Source organism: Mesoplodon densirostris, chromosome 16, assembly GCF_025265405.1.
Source record: "Mesoplodon densirostris isolate mMesDen1 chromosome 16, mMesDen1 primary haplotype, whole genome shotgun sequence".
Lineage (NCBI taxonomy): Eukaryota > Metazoa > Chordata > Mammalia > Artiodactyla > Ziphiidae > Mesoplodon > Mesoplodon densirostris.
This window is the reverse complement of record NC_082676.1, coordinates 33,766,859-33,792,527: the sequence shown is the minus strand read 5'-3', so window position 1 is coordinate 33,792,527 and position 25,669 is coordinate 33,766,859. Positions and strand designations below refer to the sequence as shown.

General features: G+C 48.2%; 1 protein-coding gene across 1 annotated transcript in view; it reads left to right on the top strand.

Annotated features, from left to right (window-relative positions):
• The window catches only part of BAIAP2L1 (BAR/IMD domain containing adaptor protein 2 like 1), an 85,695-nt gene that overhangs the window by 59,299 nt on the left and 727 nt on the right, over positions 1-25,669 (top strand). The window contains exons 7-13 of the mRNA XM_060079190.1: positions 1,227-1,364; positions 2,032-2,184; positions 4,862-5,029; positions 7,705-7,852; positions 9,615-9,822; positions 10,441-10,518; positions 11,938-12,118. Coding sequence (XP_059935173.1) covers positions 1,227-1,364; positions 2,032-2,184; positions 4,862-5,029; positions 7,705-7,852; positions 9,615-9,822; positions 10,441-10,518; positions 11,938-12,118 — 1,074 coding nt within the window. The remainder of the gene's footprint in view (positions 1-1,226; positions 1,365-2,031; positions 2,185-4,861; positions 5,030-7,704; positions 7,853-9,614; positions 9,823-10,440; positions 10,519-11,937; positions 12,119-25,669) is intronic.

Sequence of the window (25,669 nt, the reverse complement as noted above, 5' to 3'; positions counted from 1 at the left end):
CCCGTGGGTGGAGGTGGCCCGGGGCTGGGGGCCCAGCTCGCGAAGGCTGCACTTGCCTGATGGCTGAGCTCGAGGACAACTTCCCCCACTGCTGACTCGGCAGCAGCAGGTATGGAGCTGGCCGTCGAGTGTGTACACAGCCGCATAACACCGACAAGGTCCCTTTGGGCTGAGTGGGCCACGTGCTAACACTTGGGATCTTCACTAAAAAGCATAGCAGGAAATCCTGCAGGGAATCATACACTTCTGGAACACATTGTTTTCAAGGAACACGCATATGTGGATGACACCTGCATCTGCGTTAGTGCAGCTGTTGCTTTCACAAACCGGCACTTGCGGACGTGAGCCATGTGGGAGGACGCCGTCTGGGGCTCCCTGGGGCTCCAGGTCCCATCGTGGTGTCTCTCCCCTGTTGCCCTACGGCAGTGTCGATTCCAGCAGTTTGTTCCTTCTGCCTCGCCTTTCTGCTGCACAGTAGCTGCTTCCTTGGCCACCCGAAGCCCCCCTTCTTCTCCACAAGCCCTGCATGGCAGTAAGCGGTGGGGGTCACCCTGAAGTTGTTCTGCTGCCCTGCGTGCACGCGCTGTGCGGCCCGGAGGATGTAATACCAAGCCCTTTACGTGCATTGTCTGATTTTTATCCCCACAGAAACTCTGTAACGTAGGTACTCTCACTATCCCCACTGTACAGATTAGAGGGTAAGCATGGATTTCAGAAAAATTAAGTAATTGCTGAGATCACACAGGAAATGAGGGATGAAGCCAGAATTCTAACCCAGGTCTGTGAGGCTCCAAAACACTCGTTTCACAGCCCTCAGAATCACCAGAAGCGATGGCTCTTGTTCATTATGTTTCTGGAAATTGTTAAGTCATAAAATAGGAGTGTGTGAGTTGATATTGTTCATTTATTCATCAAAGTACTTACAGGGCACCCAGTGTCCAAAAACCTTGGAGAAAAAAGGAATAAAAGAAAGAAACGACATTGTTTTCCTCCGAGAAGCTGCCCTTCTGGTCAGGGGCTCATCATACAAACGGGGAACTTCAGGACAGGACATTGAAGTCAAAGGAGTGGAGGGGGGTGGTGTGAAGTGGGGATACCTGCAGCCAGGCAGGGCAGCGCAAAGCGTGGGCCTGTTGCCACCACGCCCAGTGGAAACGCAGCAAGAGTAACCGCCTGACACTTTGCCTGGTGCTGCAGTAAAAATAAGTGCAACGTTTAACTTACAGGCGACTCTCAAAAGATACCAAGCAGAACACAGGAATAAATTAGATTCTTTGGAGAAATCTCAAGCTGAATTGAAGAAGATCAGAAGGAAAAGTCAAGGAGGACGAAATGCACTCAAATATGAACACAAGGAGATTGAGGTGAACTTTTCAGCACTATTTTACTTTATTTTGGGGTTGATGATTTGTACAGTTAACTGGGAAGCGTGCTCACCTCAGTCAGTCTATACTTCATCCGTCACTGTTGTGCTGCTGTTGAAAGTTAAAAATAAGCATTTCGACTTGGTAGGAGCTGAAGGCCTCCGAGTTCCATGGAGTTAAGGATAATTAGTCAAGAGCATTGACATTTTCTCCCAACTCAGGGAGGGTCAGGGACTCCCCAGTATAAGCATTACTATCTCCATTTTACAGATGGGGAAAGTGAGGCTTAGGTTAAGTCACATGGTTGGCACTTGGAACTGGGATTTGAACTTGAACTTTCTGGTTCCGAACTTTTTGGTTCCACGATTTTCCAGTAAAACATGATCATATCGCTGGATTACAAAGTAATATTTTGTGCAAATTGCCCAGTGGAATGTAAGGCCTTTGGCAACTTCTCTCCAAGCATGAGTCAGGGATCTTAATGAGAATTTGCCATCTGCTCAGATCAGGTTACAAGTATGTGGTTTTGTCTAATGTTTATCTGCATTTAGCACTTATTCCATTATCAAAATAAACCAAGCATAAAGATGGGAGAAGATAAGTGTCAGGCTGTGTAGCTATTTGATTCCTCATGTCATACTTGTATAATTATTATTTATTTTCCTAGTATGTAGAAACCATCACTTCTCGCCAGAATGAAATCCAGAAATTTATTGCAGATGGTTGCAAAGAAGCTCTACTTGAAGAGAAAAGGCGCTTCTGCTTCCTAGTTGACAAACACTGCAGCTTCGCAAATCACATTCATCAGTATCACTTACAGGTGGGTGTGGTGGCAAATTGCGTTGTGTGGACTAATTTTATTCATATTTAAATGCCCTTGAAATGCTTCACCTTCCATACATGCCCAAATATAAAGCAAAAGGCTTATTTTACCAGGGAGAAGATTCCAAGGAATTATATTTTTTATAATAGTTATTTATTTATCTGGCTGCACTGGGTCTTAGTTGCGGCACACAGGATACCTTAGCTGTGGCATGCGGGATCTTTCATCGCGGCGCGCGGGCTCTAGAACACGTGGGTTTAGTTGCCCCGTGGCATGTGGGATTTTAGTTCCCTGACCAGAGATTGAACCCACGTCCCCTGCATTGGAAGGTGGATTCCTAATCACTGGGCCACCAGGGAAGTTCCCCAAGGAAATAATTTTTTACCAACTTGAATGTGTAAACTTTTAGAAATGTAGATGAAATGGTCAAATGCTTGTTTATAGTGTTTAATTTAGTAACACATTCATACTTAACGAATAACTGAGAAATGGCACTTTTTTCCTTTTCTCACCCATGAGTCAGCTTTTCTCAGACTCTTTCTGATGCATCTTCAACATCAGTGTCTTCCCCAGAACCACGGGGTGAGTCCCGGCAGGCCCCAGGTCCACCTGGGTGGCCTGAGATGCTCACCTTGGGGGTCCATGTAGATGGCGTTGCTGGAAATTCTATCCCAGGCCACAGACCCCATTCACAGCCTCAGGACAGCTGGTCGGGGCTCCTTTTTCACTCCTCCTCAGGTTGTGTGTCTGTTCAAGGTCGCATCAGCTGTGTGACTGGATTTATCCCTCTCCTTCAGCATGTGCAGTTGTGAGGTTATATTTCCAGGAATCATTACAAACCGTGTGTTAAATTTCCTTTCCTCTCTCTTTTTGTTTTTTAAATTATGAATTCTATTGGGCTTATGTAAGCATCCAGAACTAGCATTGACTGAAGTCAAATATTCATTGTTATTCATAATAAAGTAATTTAGAGAGCACTCCGTGATATGAGAAGCTTTGTAAGAGCTTGAATATAGCGCAACTTCCTCTTTTCAGGGGAAAGAAAAACTTGGACTTGTATGTATGCATGTATCACAGGTTACATATTCCATAAAGTTTTTGCAGCTTTAAGGAATATTCAGCTACCAAATCTAAATACCTAAGGTCTCAGGTTGTTACAGGAAAGAAAAATATGCTGCATTAGATGATCGCTTTTGTCACCAGTGCATACGTACTAATGTTTCCATGGTGACAGTGTCCTATTGGGGCAGGGTCGTGGGCCGGAGGGGCACAGAAGCAACATTGAAGCTCTCTGTGGTGACACCACCCCCCAGTAATGGGGTACTTGCTGTGTCGTGAGGCAACATGGCCTATTTCCAGAGAGCTCTAGTTGTTGACAGAGTCTTTCTTACACTTAACCTTGAGTCCCTATTACGTTTTTTAGTGTGACGCAAGCCAGATCTCCTCCTTTCCCTAGCAGAAGTCTCTTCAAGTCTCTGAAACCGCTTTTGTGCCTTCCCTGATCCCAGTCCTGGATGAAGCAGGCTTAGTAGTTGGTCCGCAGTGTGTCTGCATCACAGGCAGGGGACAGGGTGGTGTGAGGGGCGGGGCTTAGGATTTACACCAACTCCCCCAGCCCACTTCTGATGGACACAGAGCCTAGATGAAAACAGTGTGGTTGTTATGAAAATAGTTTCAAAAAAGATGCCCTACTTCCCTTTTCCAACTAGATTGCCGCCCTGGAAAAAGGGGTTCTCGGAAAGGCTGCGGGGAGTCTGGGAGTCCAGTTGGAGGAAGAGCCAGGCTGTGGGAACCAGGACAGATGCCTCTGCCTCTGGGGCTAAGGGGTCTCGTCGCTGTCCTTCTGCATCTGTCTGTTCAGCAATCCAGCTTTTCTGCAAGGCCCATGGTCTGCCTGCCCCAGAGCCCCAGCTGGCCTGTGGGCGGGGCTTCCCCTCAGCACTGCCCCCGACTCTGAAGACCCACCACGCTCTGCTTCTAGTCCCTCTGTCCCGTAGAGGAACTTCTTAGGGCAGGTCTGATTCACTCCTCTAACACACCAGTCCGGTTTCCCTGAGGTCCCAGTAGCTGAAACCTCAGGGTCCTGGATCTACCACGGAGGGCTGTGTTAACCAGTTACTTAGCCTCTCAAAGTTCTCAGTTTCCTCATCTGTGAAATGGGGATGAGAATGGTACCTACTTTAGGATTGTGGGGCAGATGCAGTGAATTAACAAGGATGAAGTACTTAGGACAGTGTTTAGTGCACACGAACGTACACACACACAGAGTCCACTCCTGGTCCTGTCGCTCGGTCAGAGGTGCTTCTTGTGGGAGGAAGACAGCAGGGATTGGCAGTTCTGGGGCCGCGGGGAAACATGGGGATTAAGACGGATTGCTCCGCCTTCCCTTTTAGTTTTTGAACTTCTTTTGAATCATGTACAATCCTTGTATTAGTCTTGAACTCTGTATTCACCCTGAGGGAGACGGTAAATTCCTATAGAACAGGAGCCTCTACATCCTCAGCAAATAAGACACAGCAGATCCTTGTAGGTGCTTAAGCTCCTCATTGAATTTAACTCATAGCTCCCACACTTCCGGTGGTAAGCCAGGAAGACATTAGTAGTACTTGTAATTTGTGTCAGTCCTTCCAACAGTACACATTTGTCTTTGGTTTTGTTTCTTTTGAATTTATAGTCTGCAGAATTGATCAATTCCAAATTGCCTAAGTGGCAAGAAACATGTGGTGATGCCACCAAAGTACCAGAGAAAATCATGAATATGATCGAAGAAATTAAGACCCCAATCTCCACCCCAATGTCTGGAACGCCTCTGCCTTCACCCATGATCGAGAGAAGCAGCATGGTAAGAGCTGGTTGTCTCCTCAAGATTTCGGTTGTATGTTTGCTAATAAGATTTCAGCCAAATTTGCACGACAGACCAAGGCCTTCTTTGTTAGTGGAAATCACGGGTCCTCCTGTACTACTTCTAGGGCCTGCCTTTTCTTTTATCCCCTTACCTTCAGATTTGAAACTAGATGTGAAAATGTTTCACACTGTGTTAGCACTGTAATCTTTGTTTCAGAGATGTTTTTTCTGATTCTGGGGATTTTTTTGTTTTTGTTTTTTTTGTTTTTTTTGCGGTACGTGGGCCTCTCACCGTTGTGGCATCTCCCGTTGTGGAGCACAGGCTCCGAACACGCAGGCTCAGCGGCCATGGCTCACGGGCCCAGCCGCTCCACGGCATGTGGGATCTTCCCAGACCGGGGCACGAACCCGCGTCCCCTGCATTGGCAGGCGGACTCTCAACCACTGCGCCACCAGGGAAGCCCACTGATTCTGTTTTTAATTGTAATGATTCCAACTTTATAAGTTTATTCCCATTGAAGGAAGCGTAAAGTGTCTTAGAACACAGATTAGCAAAACTCTGGTGCCATTCATCACTACATAAGGCACCTGAGGAAAAAAATAATCACCCCAGTATTCCAGGTAATGAATTCAAGCATCGTAGTTCACTGTTCTTTGAACATGGGCTTTATTATTTTTTCACAAACACGTGTGGAGATTCGAATCCAGCAGGTAGTTTGAACACATGAGTCAGTCCACCCTCCCTGTCCATATAAAGCCCTCTGAAATGACAGCAAAGATATTAATGACCAGCCATCAACCTGCCTAATAGATCCATAACCGCATGGGAAAATAAAGAGCAGGTGCTGTCAATGGACCAGAAACGCTGAAGGAGTCTCCAGAGCGAGAAAGGCAAGGTTGGCATGTGGAGAATGAAAATAGAAGGACGTCTCAGCCCCAGGGAAGATGTGCAGGGCAAGGTTCCTGCAGAGGGTGGAGCCGTCAGTTCAGAGCCAGTGGATCCAAGAAGCGGGGAAGAAGCTGGGGTGTCCTATGTGTTGTCGGCTGGGGAACTGGTGCAGCCTGTCCAGGCTGCTTGGTCCCTCCGCTGGTCCCACCTGTGCTAAAGCACAGGCAGCCTGGGCTTTCGTCTGTGAACTGAAACAGCATGTGTGGACTGAAGGGTGGGGCTCACTCCTGGGGGTGTGTCTTGCCTCTTCCCCACATCGCATGCGATCGAGCACAGAGAAAACACAGACCGTCGTGTACAAGAAAAAGAATGGGGACCGCCACCCACTACAAAGATGGACAGACAGCCAGCGGTCACTGAACAGGTGGGGGAAACCAGTGTCATAAAAAGACGCACCAAAGTAAAAACTGGAATGACAAGTAAAAGGGGCAACAGAGCCAACAGGGCAGAGGAGAAAAGAGATGAAATGAAAGGCTATCACAACCGCAGAGAAGAGTCAGTGGTCTTGGAAATTTAAAAGGATTATTATTTCTAGTTAAAATGGTATGTCTGAGATTCGCTTCAAAATAATCCAGTTGTGGGGGAAGATGGATGGGGCATACAGGAAACGAGAATGGCCGTGGATTGGTAATTGTTGAAGCTAGGTGTTGGGTACATGGAGATTTATTGTGCTGTTTTCTCTACTTTTGTACCTGTTCAAAATTTTTCTAAAATTAAAGTTTTTCATTTCCCCCTCGTCCCCTCCAAAAACATCCCAAAACAACAGCTGGGCTCCTTAGCAGAATGAATCAGCTTGGGAAATTAAGCCAGAGAACTCTCCCAAAATACAGTGCAAAAACAGGATTTAAAAAAAAAAAAAATCAAAGAGGATAAACATAATGTTAGCTGGGTTGAAACGTGGGAGGTACGTCCAGCTGCCGCCTGGGGCCTCACCGCCTGCATGTCTAGTGGGGATCTTCCCGCTCAGCGTGTCCAAAACCACAAACCTGAGGCGCTCTCACTCTAACCCCGCTTCTCATCAGTCTTTCCCGTCCAGTAAATGGCGACTTCATCCTTCCAGCAGCGCGGACATCGGACATCGACCATCTCCCTCTCTTAGGCCGCGGCTAGCCCGCAGGTACACACTGTTGTTTCCCACCACTTCTACCCCTACCCTGCTCTAACCGAGGTCCGGCAGAGATGACCATGGTAGCCTGGCCTTTAACACAGCAGGCAGGGTGATCCTGGCTGAATGGAAAAGACCAGAACCTCAACAGACGGCAGAACGCTAGCGATAAAGAGAAGATTCTGAAAACTTTCAGGGAGGGCAAAAATAGATTACTCACAAAGAAAAGAGAATCCCACTGATACTGGAAAGTAAGATGTTAGAAAGTAATGGAGTAATGCACTCAAAATTCTGTGGAAAAATAATTTTAAATGTAGATGCCTTTAGCCAAGCAGCACTTAAAAGGGAGCCTAAAAATCCATAGAGATAGGAAGGAGATGAGTGCTTTTCAAGGGGTGGGGAAAATGGGGAGTAACTTCTTTAAAAAAAAAAAAAAAAAAGACAAAAATGGTAAAACGGATGTGGTGTTCTTGAAATAATTCAAAAAGGGGCATTGCCCTACAAAAAGTTTGGGGAAAAAAATGGAATTTAAAGCACGTAATGCAAAACAGTCCTGGGGATCTGTCTAATGCCATTGCTGTATTATACTAATGTTAAACTAATAAGGAATTTTTCACAGGTTGGGCGAGGTTATGACACCCTTTCTAAATATTCACCGAAGATCCCCTCGGCTCCTTCAGGCAGAGCGTCAACCAGCCCTTTGATTGATATGTTTAACAACCCAGCCACAGTCGCACAGAATTCAGCAAGAAAAAATAATTCAACAGGTGAGATACTTAGTTGGGTTTCTTTTAAAGTACCTTTAAAATTTTTTAAATATTTAGGATAAGTGTGCCTTGAGATAGAGGTAAATACACTTGTATGGTAGCACCCCCTCCACACTGGCTTGGAGGAGCTCACACCTTCTGATGGAGTCTAGGTTTATTCTAAAACCATAAGACACGTTGCGTTGACACATGCTAATTCTATATACAGATTGATGTTTACATAGAGTGAACATCCTATTGAAAGGTGTTATATTTTCAAAGAAATGGGATATAACTTACAGAGCCTCACGCTGTGTTACGTATTTGTGGCAATTGGACTAAAATTTCTTCTTTTTCAATGAAACAAACTAGAAGTTCACATGACAAAATTAATGGTTATCAGTCTTATCAGTAGGCTTCGTTTGAATTATAATCGGTGTTTTCATCGTCTCTAACAGAGCACTTCATGCTTTCTGGGGGCTTAGGTTCTAACTGCTTGCATTTCTTAACCCAGTTGACTCTATTTCAGTAAAATGGGACCAGTTATTGTTTGCAGGCATTTCAGGTGGCTTTGGTTAGGCTCCACTCTGCCTACACAGAGTCTTTGGCACCCAGGACCTCAAGACTGTCGTGGCGCCAGACCCGTCTCTGTTGGGGGGACTCATGGGCCCCTTGGGCGTGAAGTTGTGGCAGTCACACGGTGTGCTGCTCACGAGAGCCCATGGGCTGTCCAGCGCGTGCAGCTCTTGGGGAAGAGACGGGATTTTCAGAATGTCAGCTGGAAAGATGATACTCTGTAGCCATTTGCCTTTGAAGAACTATAAGTTATATATAATATAAAGTTAAAATATACAATGCTGTGTGCAGCCCAGTCATTCAAATGATTCTTTGGTTCTTATTGGTAAAAGCTAAATGAAAATCACTGAATTCAATACAGCCAAGGTAATTAGACTGTGCGGCATGTTGAAGAGATAGCAGAGTTTACATTGTACTTAGTAAGAATTTGCGAGAATGATGCAGAAAGAGATTTTGCATTATTTTATAGTAAGTAGTGGGCTAGCAAAATTTGAGTGGAAAAAAATCTGGAAAAAAATTTTTCCATTCCAATTTTGGGGCGGCGGGGGGAGTGCTGGTAGATATCAGCCTGCGTTGAGCTGAGACACGACGTAGTGCAGCGTTAGGCCGTGGAGCCAGGCCGCCTGAATCTGGTTCAGTCTGGTTCCTGCCTCTGCCACGGCACCTAGGGGGAGGGGTCAATACACGTGAGTCGTCCTCATCACATCCCTGCCGCGCTCGCAGGTGAGCAGCCATGGCAGCAAGGACATCTGCATTTCCGGTTTCTCTCTTTTTTGTGGCACAGGCCTTGGACAGTTTGGTCTGAGTTGGTGCCTCACAGCCCTTCTGTGATTTGTTCTGGGGGAGCGGGGCAAGGAAAGCAGTGGGCCACTTGGTGATGGAGCACTTTGCCTCTTTCAGAGCCGTCCTGATTGAATCAGTGCAGACGAAGCTTGGCTACACTACTTTATCCTCTTGGTCTGGAAAAGAGCCTTTAGCCACAGGGATCCTCCTCTGAGAGGCCTCGGGCCATGGCTCTGCTGCTGTCCCTTGCTGTCCCTGTCCATCCAGACATGGGTGGAGGTGTGGAAATATAATCCGATCGGTGTCTCAGTAGAATGAGTGTGCTGGAGAGATGGGGGCGGGTGGTTTCCTGGGGTTGGCTCCTTTGAACTTGCCTGATCATCCTTCCTTGAAAAGCCATCACCGCTCGGTTCATTTTTGACAGGTTCTTTAGATGACCCCAGTTTACAGCGATCGGTTTCTGTTGCCACCGGACTGAACAGGGTAAAAAAGCAGAAAGTGAAAACCATCTTTCCGCACACGGCCGGCGCTAACCAGACCTTACTTAGCTTCGCGCAGGGAGATGTCATCACGCTGCTCGTCTCCGAGGAGAAGGACGGCTGGCTGTACGGAGAGCACGAGGCCACCAAAGTGTAGGTCTCGGGAGCGGCCTCCGCACGGGGTCCAGCGGTCCCACACCGAGATGGCTGCTGTCTCTCCTCGTAGCAGGTCTTCCTTGTGGGCAGATTAGCATTTTCACCACAGTTAGGTTCATAGTTTAATGATAGTTATAGTTAACTGCAGTTATTCTATTCCCAGTCATTCCCAAACTGTTTTCTGTATGTGTGTGCGTATATAGATGAATTTGATGCATAAATAAATAGGAGTCACTTCTGAAAGTAGTTTTAAATGTTTTTTTTCACGTGACTTCAGATTTCTCAAGATATACTTTGTTAAGATTTAGCACCTGATAGTTTAAATGCCACTGTCATCATTTCAACTGTACGTGCATAAGCTTTACAGGAAGTAGGTTAAATCAAGTTTCTGTGTAGATTATTCAGGTATTAAGTAAAACCAATATGGAAACAAAAGACAAAAAGGGAATCCAAATAAAAGTAATGCTGTATATAAGATACCTATGAGAGCCTGTGATGAAAGTGGCCCGGCCGGCCCCTGAGCTGTGACCGAGCCATTCCTGGGTGTGTTTATGGTTTGCTTGTCTGCTGTGAGCATCCCAGCGAGGTCTTTTTCTCCCCACTCTTCACCTGCAGGAGGGGTTGGTTCCCGTCGTCATACACAAAGTTGCTGGAGGAAAACGAGGAGGAGACCATGAGCATGCCCGGGCCAAGGTAGGACCTGCCTGCGGCTCAGATGGCCCAGGGGCAGAACACGCACCTCGACCTCGTGTTCTCAGGCGTGTCGGGATTAATCTGGATGTGCAGCAGAGCCCACGGGGAGGCCACAGACGGTGTGGAATAGTGGGGGGTTGCGGGGGATTGCTGCTCCATGATTGTTTCCTTCCTGACTTCTGTTGCCCACGCGCTTCACTGACCATCTGCTGGAAAGAGACGCGCCTCAGAACCCCCTTCAGCCTCAGAAGCACTCTCCCCACCGCAGCTGAATCCAGGGCCCATGTGCTCCGTCTTGGTCTTACTCGGCAGCCTTTAACACTGATAAACACTTTATCTGGAATGTTCTCTTGCCCTTGCACTCTTTATTTCCCCTCTACCTCACCAGCCATCCATCTTCAGTACCCTTTCAGACCTCTCCTCTGCCCTGTGCTTAGACATAGGTGTCCTCGGGATCTGTCCTCAGTCCTTTTTTCCTTTTTGGTGCTTCCTGGGCCACTGTGTCTGCCCCCTAAGCTCGAATTACATCAGCGGGCTTCACTCAGCGCCTCTGTGCCATCACCGCCCCCTCACGTCTGTATCCCACCCAGATATGATCATTATCACCGTTGCTTAGGAACTGTCCAAAGTGCCTTACACTGACCAGGTCATTTAATTGTCATACAACCTTGTGAGATAGGTCCCCGCTTGAAAATTGAGAAGACGGGGGCACGGAAAGGTGTAATAACTTGCTCAAGGAGCTGGAAGTGGTGGACCCAAAACTAGACTAACCCAGGCAGGTGTCTCCCAGCCAAGATGTGAATGTTTGTATGTGGTGTGGGTCCTCAGAAACATGTCCAAGCTGAACGTGGCATCGTCTTGACCACAGACCACCTTGGCCACGGTGTTTCCCATGTCAGAGCAACCGTCCTGACCCATCCCGTGTCCCCAGCGGACCACGGACGCCGCACCTGATGCCCCCCACAAGTCCTCCCATTATACTTGCTCCAAGCCATCTGTGTGTCTCCGTCCCTTGCAGAATAGCTCAGCTGCCAGTGGCCAAGGAATGAAACTAAATATTTTTAGGATGTTAAAATTCTGAGATTTTTTAGTCCGAAGTGCTCGATGCTTTTGCTTAAGGCATTTGCTGTATTTTCTTATTGAACTCCTTGAATTAAGAGCCAGCCCCTAATTGAGCCAGTTTTCCTCTCCTTTTCTTTTGTCATGTCTTTTAAAGGATTTCTTTCGAGTGTACATTTATAAGTCAGCAGAAACACTGCAGTGTCATATACAGTGTGTGTGTGTGGGGGGGTAATCTCCTCCTCCCTCACCGTATTGGATTATTAATCCACTGCAATTCTGGCCATAGGAGATTGGGGATGTTTGGGGTGCAGGGGCCAGGTCACATCTAACTTGTATCCTCTGGTTCTTGTTTGCTAGCTCGGTATCCGTACGGAGCGTGAGCACAATGAACTTGTCTGAGAAAAGCAGCGTCGTCATTCCCCCACCGGATTACTTAGAACGCTCATCCACGGGGGCGGCTGCAGAAAAGAAAGGAGCTGTTTCCCAAAACGCTTCTACCTTTAAAGCACCAGTGTCCAAACCAGAAACCACGTCTCCTGTGAGTAAGGCCCAGTGCACCCCGATCCTGAACAATAGGCTCTGGTGATGCGGGGTGCTTTTCCCTCCACACAGGAAGGTGATGACCCTCAGGTGGGGTGGAGACTTGCTCCCAGGGCCTGCAGATTCCCCTGCCACACAGCCTTTCAACTTCCTTAACTTCAGTCCCCCTTTTGTTTTTAGTTTATCTGTAAATGACAGTTTACACACAGTAGGTCCATCGTTTGCCAGACTGTATCAGGTTTTAAGCTCTCCTACTTTGGGTCGTGGCTGCAGTCCTTTAGACCTGTAGGGACCTTTTTCTGCATTTTCTTCCGTTTTCATATTGTTTTCTGAAGGAAGACTTAAGGTTGAACATAGCGATCTGATCATTACACCTTCAGAAAGTGTGCTGTGTGAACCCTGTGTGTACGTTATCTGTAATCCTAAACAAGCCGGTAAGAGGCACAGAGGCTGTGAGTCACTTCGTCTGTTCCTCTGACAACTCTGTCTTCTGGGCCAGGCCCCGGTGTGGGCTCTGGAGACGCAAAGATAAACAAGACCAGCCCCTGGCTCTGCTGGAACTTAGGTTCTAGTGATAAGAAGCAGACGATGAGAAGTAAACACAAATATTAATGCTAGAAGCTACGGAGAGGAATGAGGGATCAGGTGACGTCCTGGACAGAGGTCAGGGGTTGGGTGTTTTGGGAAGCTGACTCTGAGAACGAGTGCGGGTGCTGATGAGAGCTGCCCGGGCCCCATACGGAAGGGAGAGGCTGGGCCCGTGCCTCCACTGCCCCTGCCGAGACCTCTGGGCTGGGACGGCCCTTGGAGCTGCCTGGGTTTGGGGCAGCATCTGGGGGCTGGGGTCAGCCAGAGCGATTCCCGAGCAGCACTGCCAGCCGAGGGCCATCTCCCCACAGCCAGAACCAGTCCCAGTCCTGAAGAGGATCTGGGCGGCACATGACAGAGCCTGCAGCGGAGCACTTCTCTGGGGGGGGGGTGACATCTGAGACCCAGGGGTCAAGGGGAGGAGCTTCCCAGACAGAAGGAGCAGAAAGTTTAAAAGTCCTGAAGCGGGGGTGGACTCGGCACCCTCAGGGAGCAGAGGAGGGAGGCGAGGACTCCAGGGCGGCGGAGCCTCCTGAGGGGGCTCTCGTCTTTTTTAAACTTTATTTTCAGTGTAGATTATACAGTAGAGAAGGGGGAAAGGATGGAGGAAAGGGGATGACTGAGAAGGAAGAAGAGCACACGGGGAGGAGCCGGCCGGTGGGGCAGGGATGCGGGTCCACTGTGCCGACGGGAAGGCCAAGGGCCGGGGGCCTGGGTGCAGCTGGGAGGACAGGCTCGAGGGCTGTGTTGGGGGACGTCTGTCAGTGCCGAAGGACAGATCACCAGCAGACGGGGTGGGCAGGGTGGTGCTGAACAAGTTCGAAAGAAGAGAATTTGTGCCAGAGGTGTTTTGCAGAGTGAGAAAGTGAGCGTGCTCCAGAGAGGAGTGGGATACGAGCAGCTGGTGCGTAAGCCTGGGCCACTGTTTCTGCTTGTTTCCCTCATCCTTCGTTATTGTGTGCTCCTTCCTGTGGTGCGTGCAGAAGCCATGCCTCCCATGGGGTGTGTTGTCACCCCTAGTGGGGGCCTCTGTTCAGCTCTGAGTGGGACGGGGGCGGAGTCGGTTACAGGAGATGGGCCCGTGCTACAGTGCGAGCGCAGGTGTCAGGGACCGTGCCGGCCTCCTCACAGGCCGAAGCACGTGTTTTGGTCCAGGAAATGCACTGTTCTGAAATCTCATTCAAAAATGCCTTTGGCTTCTCCTCTTAGATAAGCATACTGCATGATTGTTTGCAAATTACCCCCAACTAACTCCAAAAATTATTTTCAGAAGAAAATGGAGCTCTTCCATTTTGTTAGCAGTAGATGTCAAAACTGGACAAACTGCTTGGGAAGGGCACATGTGAAATGCTATTTTGTTAAAGGCCCCAGTATATTTTAAAACAGTATTCAAACTCTTTGGAAATGATCTTAAGGCATTTCTGAAAGCTTAACAATTCCTTTTGCTGGGGGAAAAAAAAACTTACAATTTGCATGTCACAAAACTCAGAATCCAGGCACATGAGGCACATTGTTCAGGTGTGACCTGTCCGTCTGTAGTGCCTTCTTCTGGTTTTGATTTTCAACTTTTTCTTATAGAAAAATTCAAACACACAGAAAAATGGACAGAATAATCTAATGACCTGGTCCCCCAGGTTAGCTTTAACAATTCATTTATAAATCTTGTTTCATCTCTCCCCCACCCACTCCGAGATCAGTTTGAAGCTAACGACAGACATCATATCATTCATCTGTAAATATATTAAAGATCCTCTTTTTTTCTCTCACATGACCACAATGCCAATTATCATATCTTTTAAAATTGACAATAATTCCTGAGTATCATCACCTGGTCACTTCAAATTTCTGATTGTCTCATTAAAAATTTCTTGACAGTATAGTTGTTCGAATCTGGACCCAGGCTAGCTCCCTACATTGTAATTGGTGGTTCAGTCTCGTGATGAGTCTTTCCATATCTAGAGGTCTCCCCTGTCTCTTTTTCCTTGTAATCTCTCTGTGGAAAACCCAGGTTACTGGTCCTGGAGGGTGTGCCCAGTCTGGATTTTTGCTGGTTGCATCCACATGGTGTCCTTTACTGAGTTCCCCTTTGTCCTATATTTCCCGCTTTGATCAGATTTGTTTCGTAGAGCATTTCATCAGCGGTGGTGGTGGGTACACGTTTGTCTGCTTGTTTCCTTCCGTGATGTCAGCAGCCATTGATAATGACCGCCCGGCTCCATAGACGCAGGTTGTACAGGCAGGCCTCAGAGATGTAGCAGGTTTGGTTCCAGACCATCTCGATAACGCAAGTCACAGGAACTTTTTGGTTTCCCAGTGCATTTAAAAGTTATGTTTACACTATACTGTAGTCTGTTGAGTGTGTAATAGCATTATGTCTTAAAAAGCCTCAATTTAAAAATACTTTATTGATAAAAAATGCTAACCATCATCGGAGCCTTCAGTAAGTCGTCGTAGTGACACCAAAGACCACTGATCACAGATCACCGTGACTGTAATAATCATGAAAAGCTGAAATATTGCAGGAATTACCAAAATGTGATGCAGAGACACGAAGTGAGCAAATGCCGTTGGAAAATGATGCCAGTAGCCTTGCCACGACCTTCAATTTGTAAGAAAAAAAAGCAGCATCTGTGAAGCACAGTCAGGTGAAATGCAATAAAATGAGGTCTGCCTGTATAGTGTCTTTTAGGGTAAAAGAACCTTGCCCCCAAATCATAGCTAGCACTGGAATTATAAATGAAAACACATTTTAGCTAACAGCACCGATTTTAGAAAATAACGTTTTAATTTTCAGTATTTTTACCACGTGGATAAAGCTCAATGAAGAAAGCATTGGTGCACTTCTTAACACACTGGATGGATAGATTGAAAAATCCTGGTTTTAGATATCAATATAGTCAGTAATGATATTCATTATTAAGCATTTGGCAGTTTAAATGAGCTCTAACTTTATTTTTAAACCTCTCTGTTGGCTGGATCATAATAGACTGTCAGTACCAGGAGGCTGTCTTGAAAAGCATGGAGACCAGCTAGGGAGCAGCACTGCACACCGTGCCCACCTTTTTATCCCTTCCCACTTGCTGAGCAGCAGAGCTTCAAGCACACTACTTTCTCCCGAGGCCCAGGGTGGCCTGGCTGCCCTGGGGCCGCCTCCTCCGTGGCAGGCCCTCGTGGAAGCTGCTGCCCTGCCCCCTGGACCGGGTGCAGGCGTCCTCAGCTCACACCCTGGGGGTCCCGGTCTGCGGTCTGCGGTCTGCGAGGTCCCGGGCCGCCTCCAGGCAGAGCTCCACACCCGAAGCCCCTGCCCACCGGTAACTTAAGGTCTCCTGACAAAGCCCAAAACCCGATGGCTTCACTGGTGAATTCTATCAAACGTCTAAAGAACTAATACCAATCCTACTCACACTTTCCTTAAAAGTGGAGAGGAGAGAATTCCTAACTCATTCTGTGAGGCCAGCATTGCCCTGACACTCTGGTCAGGCCCCCTATTTCTTTTTTTTTAACATCTTTATTGGAGTGTAATTGCTTTACAATGTTGTGTTAGTTGCTGCTGTATAACAAAGTGAATCAGCTATATGTATACATATATCACCATATCCCCTCCCTCTTGCGTCTCCCTCCCGCCCTCCCTATCCCACCCCTCTAGGTGTACAGAAAGCACTGAGCTGATCTCCCTGTGCTATGTGGCTGCTTCTCACTAGCTATCTGTTTTACATTTGGCAGTGTATATAGTCCATGCCACTCTCTCGCTTCGTCCCAGCTTACCCTTCCCCCTCCCCGTGTCCTCAAGTCCATTCTCTACCTCTGCGTCTTTATTCCTGTTCTGCCCCTAGGTTCTTCAGAACCTTTTTTTTTTTTTTAGATTCCATATATATGTGTTAGCATACGGTATTTGTTTTTCTCTTTCTGACTTCACCCTGTATGACAGATTCTAGGTCCATCCACCTCACTACAAATAACTGTTTCGTTTCTTTTTATGGCTGAGTAATATTCCACTGTATATATGTGCCACACCTTCTTTAAGCATTCATCTGTCGATGGACACTTAGGTTGCTTCCATGTCCTGGCTATTGTAAATAGAGCTGCAATGAACATTGTGGTACATGACTCTTTTTGAATTAAGGTTTTCTCAGGGTATATGCCCAGTAGTGGGATTGCTGGGTCGTATGGTAGTTCTATTTTTAGTTTTTTAAGGAACCTCCATACTGTTCTCCATAGTGGCTGTATCAATTTACATTCCCACCAACAGTGCAAGAGGGTTCCCTTTTCTCCACACCCTCTCCAGTATTTATTGTTTGTAGATTTTTTGACGATAGGCCCCTATTTCTGCCTTGCAGGCTGGAAGGCCTTTTTCAGTCTTTCATTTTAGTGGCCTTTATTTCTTTATTTCATATAAGAATATTTAAAAGCTCTAAATATGTAATGAAAACGCCCTCCTTCTGTGATTCCAATGGCGATTAGTTGCCGTTGATTTTGCAAATGTCAGAATAATGAATGTTGACGAACACTTTTCTTAATAATAAGTGAAACCTCGCAGTAAAAGGGAACAGGTATAGAGTCGATAGTTACAGTGAGGTCACATTTATAATGCTGGCAACAAACATTTCTATGGCATCAGACTACTGTGACCAACGAAACTTTTTTAAACATAATCACATGGCACGTGAAGGTACACTTTGTAGAGGGGATCTGCGGGTCGCATTGGAACTCGTCCATGGAACATTTATTGACGAGCTTATTACGGTCCAGGCCCTGGGCTAGGCTCTAGAGAAACAAATAGGAATCAACCCCGGAGCTGAGTCCAGTGAGCGGTGTTTACTGGGGCTGCGGACAAGGTGCAGGGTGACAGGAGGCGGGAAGGGCCCTGGCTCAGGCTCCTGGGAAGCATCAGAAGTGGCTTCTTGGAGGCAAGCATTTGAGCCGAGTCCTGAAGGAAGAGCTCTGATGAAACCCAAAGCCTTCCAACGGTGTCGTGGGGTCTGCGTGGCTGGGCGCGGTCGCGGCAATGGCGGAGAAGCGGGGGATGGGCAGGCCAGGGGTGACGCTCCCCGAGCCAGGCCGCCTGGGCTGTACTGCGTCCTTTCCCGTCCTTCCGGGTGGCATTCGGTCATCCAGGAAGGGGACGGTAGGAGCCCCGTCCACTGCTGGGGATGGGGTGACAGGAGTTGTCAGTACTTAAGGGGAAGAACTGATAGAGCTAGTGACTAACTGCTGGTACCTACACGGGAGAGAGCGCTGTTCTGTCTCAGCTCTGGGAGCAGGTCTGGTTTACTCGTGTTTACATATTTTGGAGCCTTTTTCTTTCTTTGGATAATTTATATAACGAGCACATACATTAGATCTTTAACATGCCAGCATTAGAAAGAAAAAACATTCTTACACATTTAACTACTAGAAAAATATAAATATTTATTTTGGAGGTTCTGAATAATTAAAAATAATCAGTGTCCAATAAGTATGATTGTATTAATTAAAGACAAAGTTACTTATGGTTTGTTAAAGTACCTACAATTTGAGAAACCGCCCCCTTCCCACTTTTGATTAAAAAACAGATAAAAGTTGCCTTTCATGGAGGTATTTATATATTTCATGATTTGACTACTATATTAAGAAATGGCTTTATGGCAAGATTTTTATCTAAAATTCTACTTTGCAAGTAAACTGATAAATTATCCCACTCTTGAGACAGAAATAAGGATGAACTCTTAAATTAATATTTATCCATCCCATGCTTTAAGTAAACAAAAGTATGTTTTAATATTTTTTCACCTCCAATGTTGCCATTTGCTGGGTACATTAAACATACACTGAAATGAGGTTTCCTTTTAAATCCGGCTGGCAGTCAAAGCTACAGGTTTTGGCTAAACAGCAAAATCCAAGTTTGGTCAGGGTCTCTTTGTAAAAATTAAAACATCTAATCATTACATCTCATTTTAAATACTACTTCTAAAAATAACACTTTCTGCTCATAAAAATAATCCAGAGAATTTTTGTTTTGGTAGAAAATTTGGGAAACATAGAACAAGTATTAAAAAGAAAATTCTATTTATAATCTCACTTCTAGGATAACTCCTGTTAACATTTCATTATATTTCCTTTGAGATATAGATAAATATTGATATATTCAGATATATAGATATTTCCCCCTCCCTCACCAGCACCCACCCTCATGGTGGGACCATAGCATTTTCTCATGTCACCTTAGAAGCATTTATGCTTCTAACAAGCCCCAGCACTGTGCCTGGGCTGTGATGAGCTGCAGGCCTGCGGCAGGAACCCTGTGAGCCCATGAATGCACCTCCGCGCCCCTCTCGTCCTCACGGATCAGCAGCCTGTAGGTGTCCCTCCATCAGAACTCTGTTGATGAGACAAGTACTGCCGTCACCTGTGTGCTGTTTAAGAGGTACCAATAGGTTACTATGTTGTTCTGATCTGGAGAATAGTGGAAAATGCCAATTAATAAAGGCCACAAGAAAATATTAATTGGCTTTTAAAAATCATCAAAGGCCACAAGGTTCGTGCACTTCCTGAACGAGGCACTGCCAGCCGTCATTTCAGGGCCTCTCACCCAGTCACCCTGACTCTTCTGGATGTTCAGTTTTCCACATCTGTAAACGTGCATCTAACCTTGGGCTGAAGATGGTAATAACCCACAAGTAAGTACAGGGCGTTCACAGACGCATCGTGAGGTATAATGACTGATTGGTGCTCCATTTCCATCGCTTCAGCTTCTGAAGTAATATTTCAGTATCCTCTGCAAAGTGCCACAGAAAGAGCTGCAACTGTCAGCGGTGTACACCCTCAGACGCCCCCGCTGCCTACATCCTGTCCGTCAGACAAGCTACCGCGTTTCATCGCTGCCAAGTCAGAGTGGGAGTCCAAGAGCGCAGCAAAGCGGACAGAAGGACCGGCTCTGCCCCAAAGAGAGCCCCTGGGGAGCAGGTGAAAAGGCCTGTTTTTAATAGGCCACCTAGTCGTCGTGGCCTCTTGCAAAGGCAGCCGACACAGGATCCAATCATCTGTGCGTCGGTAAACAAACCCAGAGAGATTATGGATCGGGCAGAAATGTTCCAGAACTGGGCGGCCCAGCAGAGTGGCCACTGGACACGGGGGCTGCTGAGCACTTGAAAACTGGAGAGTGCAACTGTAAGGAACTGAGTTTTTAATTTTAAATTCGTATTTTCATCTAGTCATACAGTGAGCGGCTGCCGTATCAGTCAGGTACAGATCACACAAGAGAGAACGAGATTCCATTTAGAAACCTGATCCAGAGAGTGGTGGTGGAGAAGCAGGTACCATGATGAGGCCCTTCCAGGACCCCCTGAGGGCTGGAGACACAGCCCTGGAATTTCGTATCTCAGAGGTTCTTACACCCAACTGGGCTGGTCATTTATCTTTCCTAAACTGTTTTACCCCAGCTGATAACACTGGAGAAAAAAGTATGTTCTGTCTCAGCCAAACTCTGGGGTCCGTGGGAGCTGGTAAAGCAGCCTAACACTTTTATATATGTAGTTTTTACACACAACCATCAGAATACTGTCAGTTACACACAGAGTTTTGCTTAAACACCAGGAAACCTAGGGTGTACCTGGGAGCCACCCATCAGAGAATGTTCCTGAACCCAGTGAGGTGGACCCAGCTGCCCTGGGACGTCCCATCTCAAGAGATCAGATGCCATCTTCTCACCACCCAGGGGCTGGGCGTCGGTCACGTGCTCTCTGCCTTAGTGGCAGTAGCTTTTAAGTAATCCGATAACTGGGCTTTAAATAGCTATTGAGAAACCAAGCCCTCAGACCCACACACAGATTTCACGGTGCGTCTGCCGACCTCTAAGAGCTGCGCTGAGCGGGTGCTGCCTCCAACCCCCATCCCTACCCCCCGCCTCACCGAGTGGGCACCTTGGTTTCAGAAAAGAGCCCTATGACCAGGGCAGCGGCTTTCCCCATCTGGGCTTCAGTTCCCCTTTTAAGAATAAACGGGTTGGGCTTCCCTGGTGGTACAGTGGTTAAGAATCCACTTGCCAATGCAGGGGACACGGGTTTGAGCCCTGGTCCGGGAAGATCCCACATGCCACGGAGCAACTAAGCCCATGCGCCACAACTACTGAGCCTGCGCTCTAGAGCCCGCGTGCCACAACTGCTGAAGCCCATGCACCTAGAGCCCATGCTCCGCAACGAGAAGCCACTGCAATGAGAAGCCCGCGCACCGCACCGCAACGTAGAGTAGCCTCCGCTCTCCACAACTACAGAGAGAAAGCCTGTGCACAGCAAGTAAGACCAGTGCAGCCAAAAATAAATAAATTAAAAAAAAATAAAGAGGTTGAACTGGGTCAGAGGTTGTGAACTGGGAGAGTCCAGCCTGCAGCTGAGGACTGAGTTAGTTGTTAACACGTAAAGCTGTGTCACTCAGGGTTGCTCACACTGCGGGCCACGCAAAGCTGCTCTCCAGCTGGCGGTGGAGAGGAAGGGACGTTCTGTCCGAGGAAGCAGCCGTGCAGGAGGGTAGGCACCAAGGAAGCCCTAGGGCCCGTCCCTCAGGCCCTGCTGTCTGCAGGGTGGCTCGGTCCCCAGGGGAGTGGAGGGCTCCCTGTGAGGCTTCTCAGCAGAGCCTTGGCTGGGCTGCAGGTCCCATCATCTCTGTGCATCTGAGCTGACCCGTAGGCTGGGACCGCATCATCATCTTCAAGGCACACGGGCACGCAGTAGACACCCGGCAGAACTCCGAGGTGACACGGACACCGTGACAGCCAGCAAGGGCCACCTCCAGATGGCCTGGGGTTTGGGGTTTTTCGGGAGAAGTCACCAGGCGTGTCCTGTGCCTGTTCCCACCTGTGGGCTGTCTCACCATCCAGTCCCCAGGCCTCCCCGGCCCCGCTGTCCCCTGGCAGCCTGGCCACTCGCAGGGAGGGAAGCATGCTGGCTGCCAAGCGGGGACACAGAACATGCGACAGCCCGTGGCCACGGGTGCAGCCCAGCAGAGGGACCAGCGCCTACAAGTCGTGCTCTGTGAAGCCTGAGGGAAGTCGGGGCGGGACGCGTGCTGCGAACTCGAGCAGAGCCCAACAGGTGAGTGAAGACCAGCGTCTCCCCAGTGGACGGCCCGGAGCTGTTCCGAGTGCATGCTGTGTGGCCCGCACTGCGACAGAGGAGGTGCCCCGGGCACGCCAGAAGCTGTGCCGAGATGGGTCAGAACGACCAAGAAGAGCCTCCCGAGCCCTCGGTGGCACAGGGCGACGTGTGCCAGGCGATGGAGGAGGGAAAGACGGGGTGTGGGGGGGAGACCCCCAACCCCTCACCGCAGGCTGGTGGAGGCAGTAGAGGGACAGGTGGCTCCCGGCTCAGCCGGCGGGGGATGGGCCGTGCGGGCGGGTCTGAGGCCAGCGTTCCGGAGCTCCTCGCTGGGTAAAGGAGGTGCCTTCGCCGAGGAGAAGGGAGCAGGGAGGAGGGCGGCCGTGGCAATAAGCTCGCTGGCAGATGTGTTAAAGAGGACGCCTTTCTGAAAAGGTCCTATTTTTTTAAAGTAAATATTGAATACCATATACAGAAAAGTGCAAGAAAAGTCACTTTTCACAAAGTGACTCCATATAACCAACACCCAATCAGGAACTGGAGCATTACCAGCCCTCCAGGAGTCCCCCCGCCACTGTCCCATCTCACAGGCCAGGCTGCCCTCCTCTGGACGCTGGGTGCCTGTCTGGTCTGGCCCTGCGTAGACAGAACTGTGTCCCCCTGTGGTTCCACTGGTGTCTCAACAGAGGCTGTCATCCCTCCTGTTAGACAGAATAACTGACTTACAACGTTGCATTAGTTTCGGGTGTACAGCACAGTGATTCAGTTACACATACGTATACATTCTTTTTTAAAATATTCTTTTTCATTACCGTATATTACATGATACTGAATATAGGACCTTGTTTACCTATTTTATGTATAGTAGTGTGTATCTGTTAATCCCAAACTTTAATTTATCCCTCCCCGTGTTCCCCTTTGGTAACCATGTTTGTTTTCTATGTCTGTGAATCTGTTTCTGTTTCGTAAATAAGTTATTTGTGTCATATTCTATTTCTTTAAAATATTTATTTTGGCTGCACCAGGTCTTAGTTGCAGTATGTGGGATCTTCTTTGTGACACGTTTAGTTGTGGCACGTGGGATCTTAGTTGCTGCATGCATGTGGTAGTCTAGTTCCCCAACCAGGGATCGAACCCGGGCCCCCTGCATTGGGAGCGTGGCGTCTTACCCACTGGACCACCAGGGAAGTCCCTATGTCATATTTTAGATTCCACATATAAGTGATATCATATTGGTATTTGTCTTTCTCTTTTTGACTTCCTTCACTTAGTACAATAATCCATAGGTCCATCCATTTTGCTGCAAATGACATTATTTCACTCTTTTTATGCCTGAATAATATTCCATTGTATATATGTACCCCATCTTCTTTATCCATTCATCTGTTGATGGACACTTTAGGTTGTTTCCGTGTCTTGGTTACTGTAAATAGTGCTGCTATGAACGTTGGGTGCATTTATCTTTTTGAACTAGAGCTTTGTCCAGATATCTGCCCAGGAGTGGAATTGCTGATTCATATGGCAATTCTATTTTTAGTTTTTTAAGGAACCTCCATGCTGTTCTCCATAGTGGCTGCACCAATTTACATTCCCACCCAGTGTAGGAGGGTTCCCTTTTCTCCACACCCTCTCCAGCATTTATTTGTGGACTTTTTAATAACGGCCATTCTAACCAGTGTGAGGGTGGAACCTCACTGTTGTTTTGATTTGCATTTTTCTAATAATTAGCAATGTTGAGCACCTTTTTATGTGCCTGTTGACCATCTGTATGTCTTCTTTGGAGAAATGTCTAAGTCTTCTGTCCATTTTTGGATTGGATTGTTTTTTTGTTACTGAGCTGTATGAGCTATTCGTATATTTTGGAAACTAAGCCTTTGTCGGTCACATAGTTTGCCGAGATTTTCTCCCAGTCTGTAGGTTGTCTTTTCGTTTGGTTTATGGTTTCCTTTGCTGTGCAAAAGCTTGCAAGTTTGATTAGGTCCCATTTGTTTGTTTGCTTTTATTTCTATTCCCTTGGGAACCTGACCTAAGAAAACATTGCTACGATTTATGTCAGAGAATGTTTTGCCTGACCTCTCTCCTGTTGTGAGGAAAGGGCTGCCCCATGCATCCTAGCGGGTGTCTCAGTGCCAATGTGCACGCACGTTGCTTGTACCAACCAGGAGTGGGCTCGCTGGGGCATGTGCCAGGGCCCGGTAGCTTCGGGCTGCCGTCTTAAGAGTCATTTTGCTCTTTCCTCATAGCACAAGTTGTTACTTCTTGCCACTTTACCGCCAGGGCTGGACTTCAGTGCATCTCCTCCAGTGTTTCTCTCACCATGTCGTGTCACCCAGATAACACAGCCTGTGAAACCATGGCTAAGCTCGTTTCAGAGTTCAGTCGGGCTCCAAGGTTTCTGCCTTGAGGGCAGCGGGGGCGCTGCTCAAGTTGAGGACACACAGGGGAGGGAGACAGTGTCCTGCCCCAAGGACAGGCAGGAAGGTGGTTTCTGTTACATGCCCTGCGGAGACTGCATCCAGGGAGTCCAGCTTGGCCGGACGTGGGCCTTCCAGGCCGGGAGGATGCAGCCAGCCTCCCCCTGAGCCACAGTCACAGCCCGGACTCAGCCTCCCCAGTCTGGGGGCACCTGCTCTGGGCAGCAGGTTAATGCCAGCACCCTGAGCACGTGTGGGACTGCACGACAGGCATTCTGGGGTATTTTTTAAATAAATCATAAGTTAGCCCTTACTCATCCTGTAACATGAATGTTACACCAGAAACTGCTCACTCCGAGGCCTGCTGAGCAAGCCCGGCGCGCCCTGTGGGACAGGCCCTTTTAGGATGTGCTAACGAGCAGAGCAGCTGCTTTGTGCTTCAGTCCTGAGAGGGAGACATTGAATCCGGACGCCGGGCTGGCTGCCCCTGGTGCTGGGGGCTCCCCCTCGGGATGACCTTGCTGGCCCCAGGTTCATGGTCAAGGTGTGAGGTCCCCAGAGGCCCGGAGACAGCAGGTGCAGGTCTGAAGTAGCCCTGGTGCCCCCAGCCCCCTTCTGCCTTGAGTCTGTATATCCAGCACCCAGGAGAGGCCGTCCCAAGGGAGCCCTGGCCTGGCTTTTACTCCAGGCGTGGCCTTCAGCCCCAGGCTGGCAACTGGCAAGGGGAAGTGAGAGGAGCTCAGAGGCCTGCAAGCCCCGACACCATGGGGCATCCTGGGAGCTGGCCTGGTGGCCCCGGTCAGACGGCATGACACTGCCCTCTCCTGGGCAGCCATCTGAATAAGCCCACCAGCTTGGGCCAGTGATTTCTTACAACAGCCAGAGCAGATTTAAAGCAGATTCTTTGTGGAATGAAGGAGAGGACACACGACCACCTGGCCCCCGGCCACACTGGGAGACCCCGAGCCCCTGGGAGCCGGAGGCCGGGGCTCCGAGAGGGCTCTGGCAATTCCTGAAGGCAAAGACGGTGCCGGCACTGTTCCGTCCTCTCTCCCCCCGTTACGGAACTTGTACAAGATCAGATCTCTGCTTGGCGGTTGGCACCAGTCTACGGCACCGAAACCCAACAAGGTTTTCTTCTGTTTCTCATGGCATCGTTCAGGATCGGGCTCCCAAAAAGCCAACCATAATCACTACAGTTTTGCACCTGAATTCAGGCCACAGGCAGGGAGCAGCAGACCCTGTGTTTCCCTCTAAGATGTTCCAGCACTTGTGAGGGTCCCTCACTGTGTTTCAGAATGTCTTCTGTTCTTGCCCTTACGCCTCTGAGTGAATTTAGTTAAATGAGACAAATGAATTGAGACTCCAGGGCACTTTGAAACATGCATAGCTTTAAGCAGTCCCTTATGCTTTAGATGTCTTTACCTTCAGGTCTTATTAAAAATGCCCCGATTTCATGAGCCTTCCATAAACTTCTTT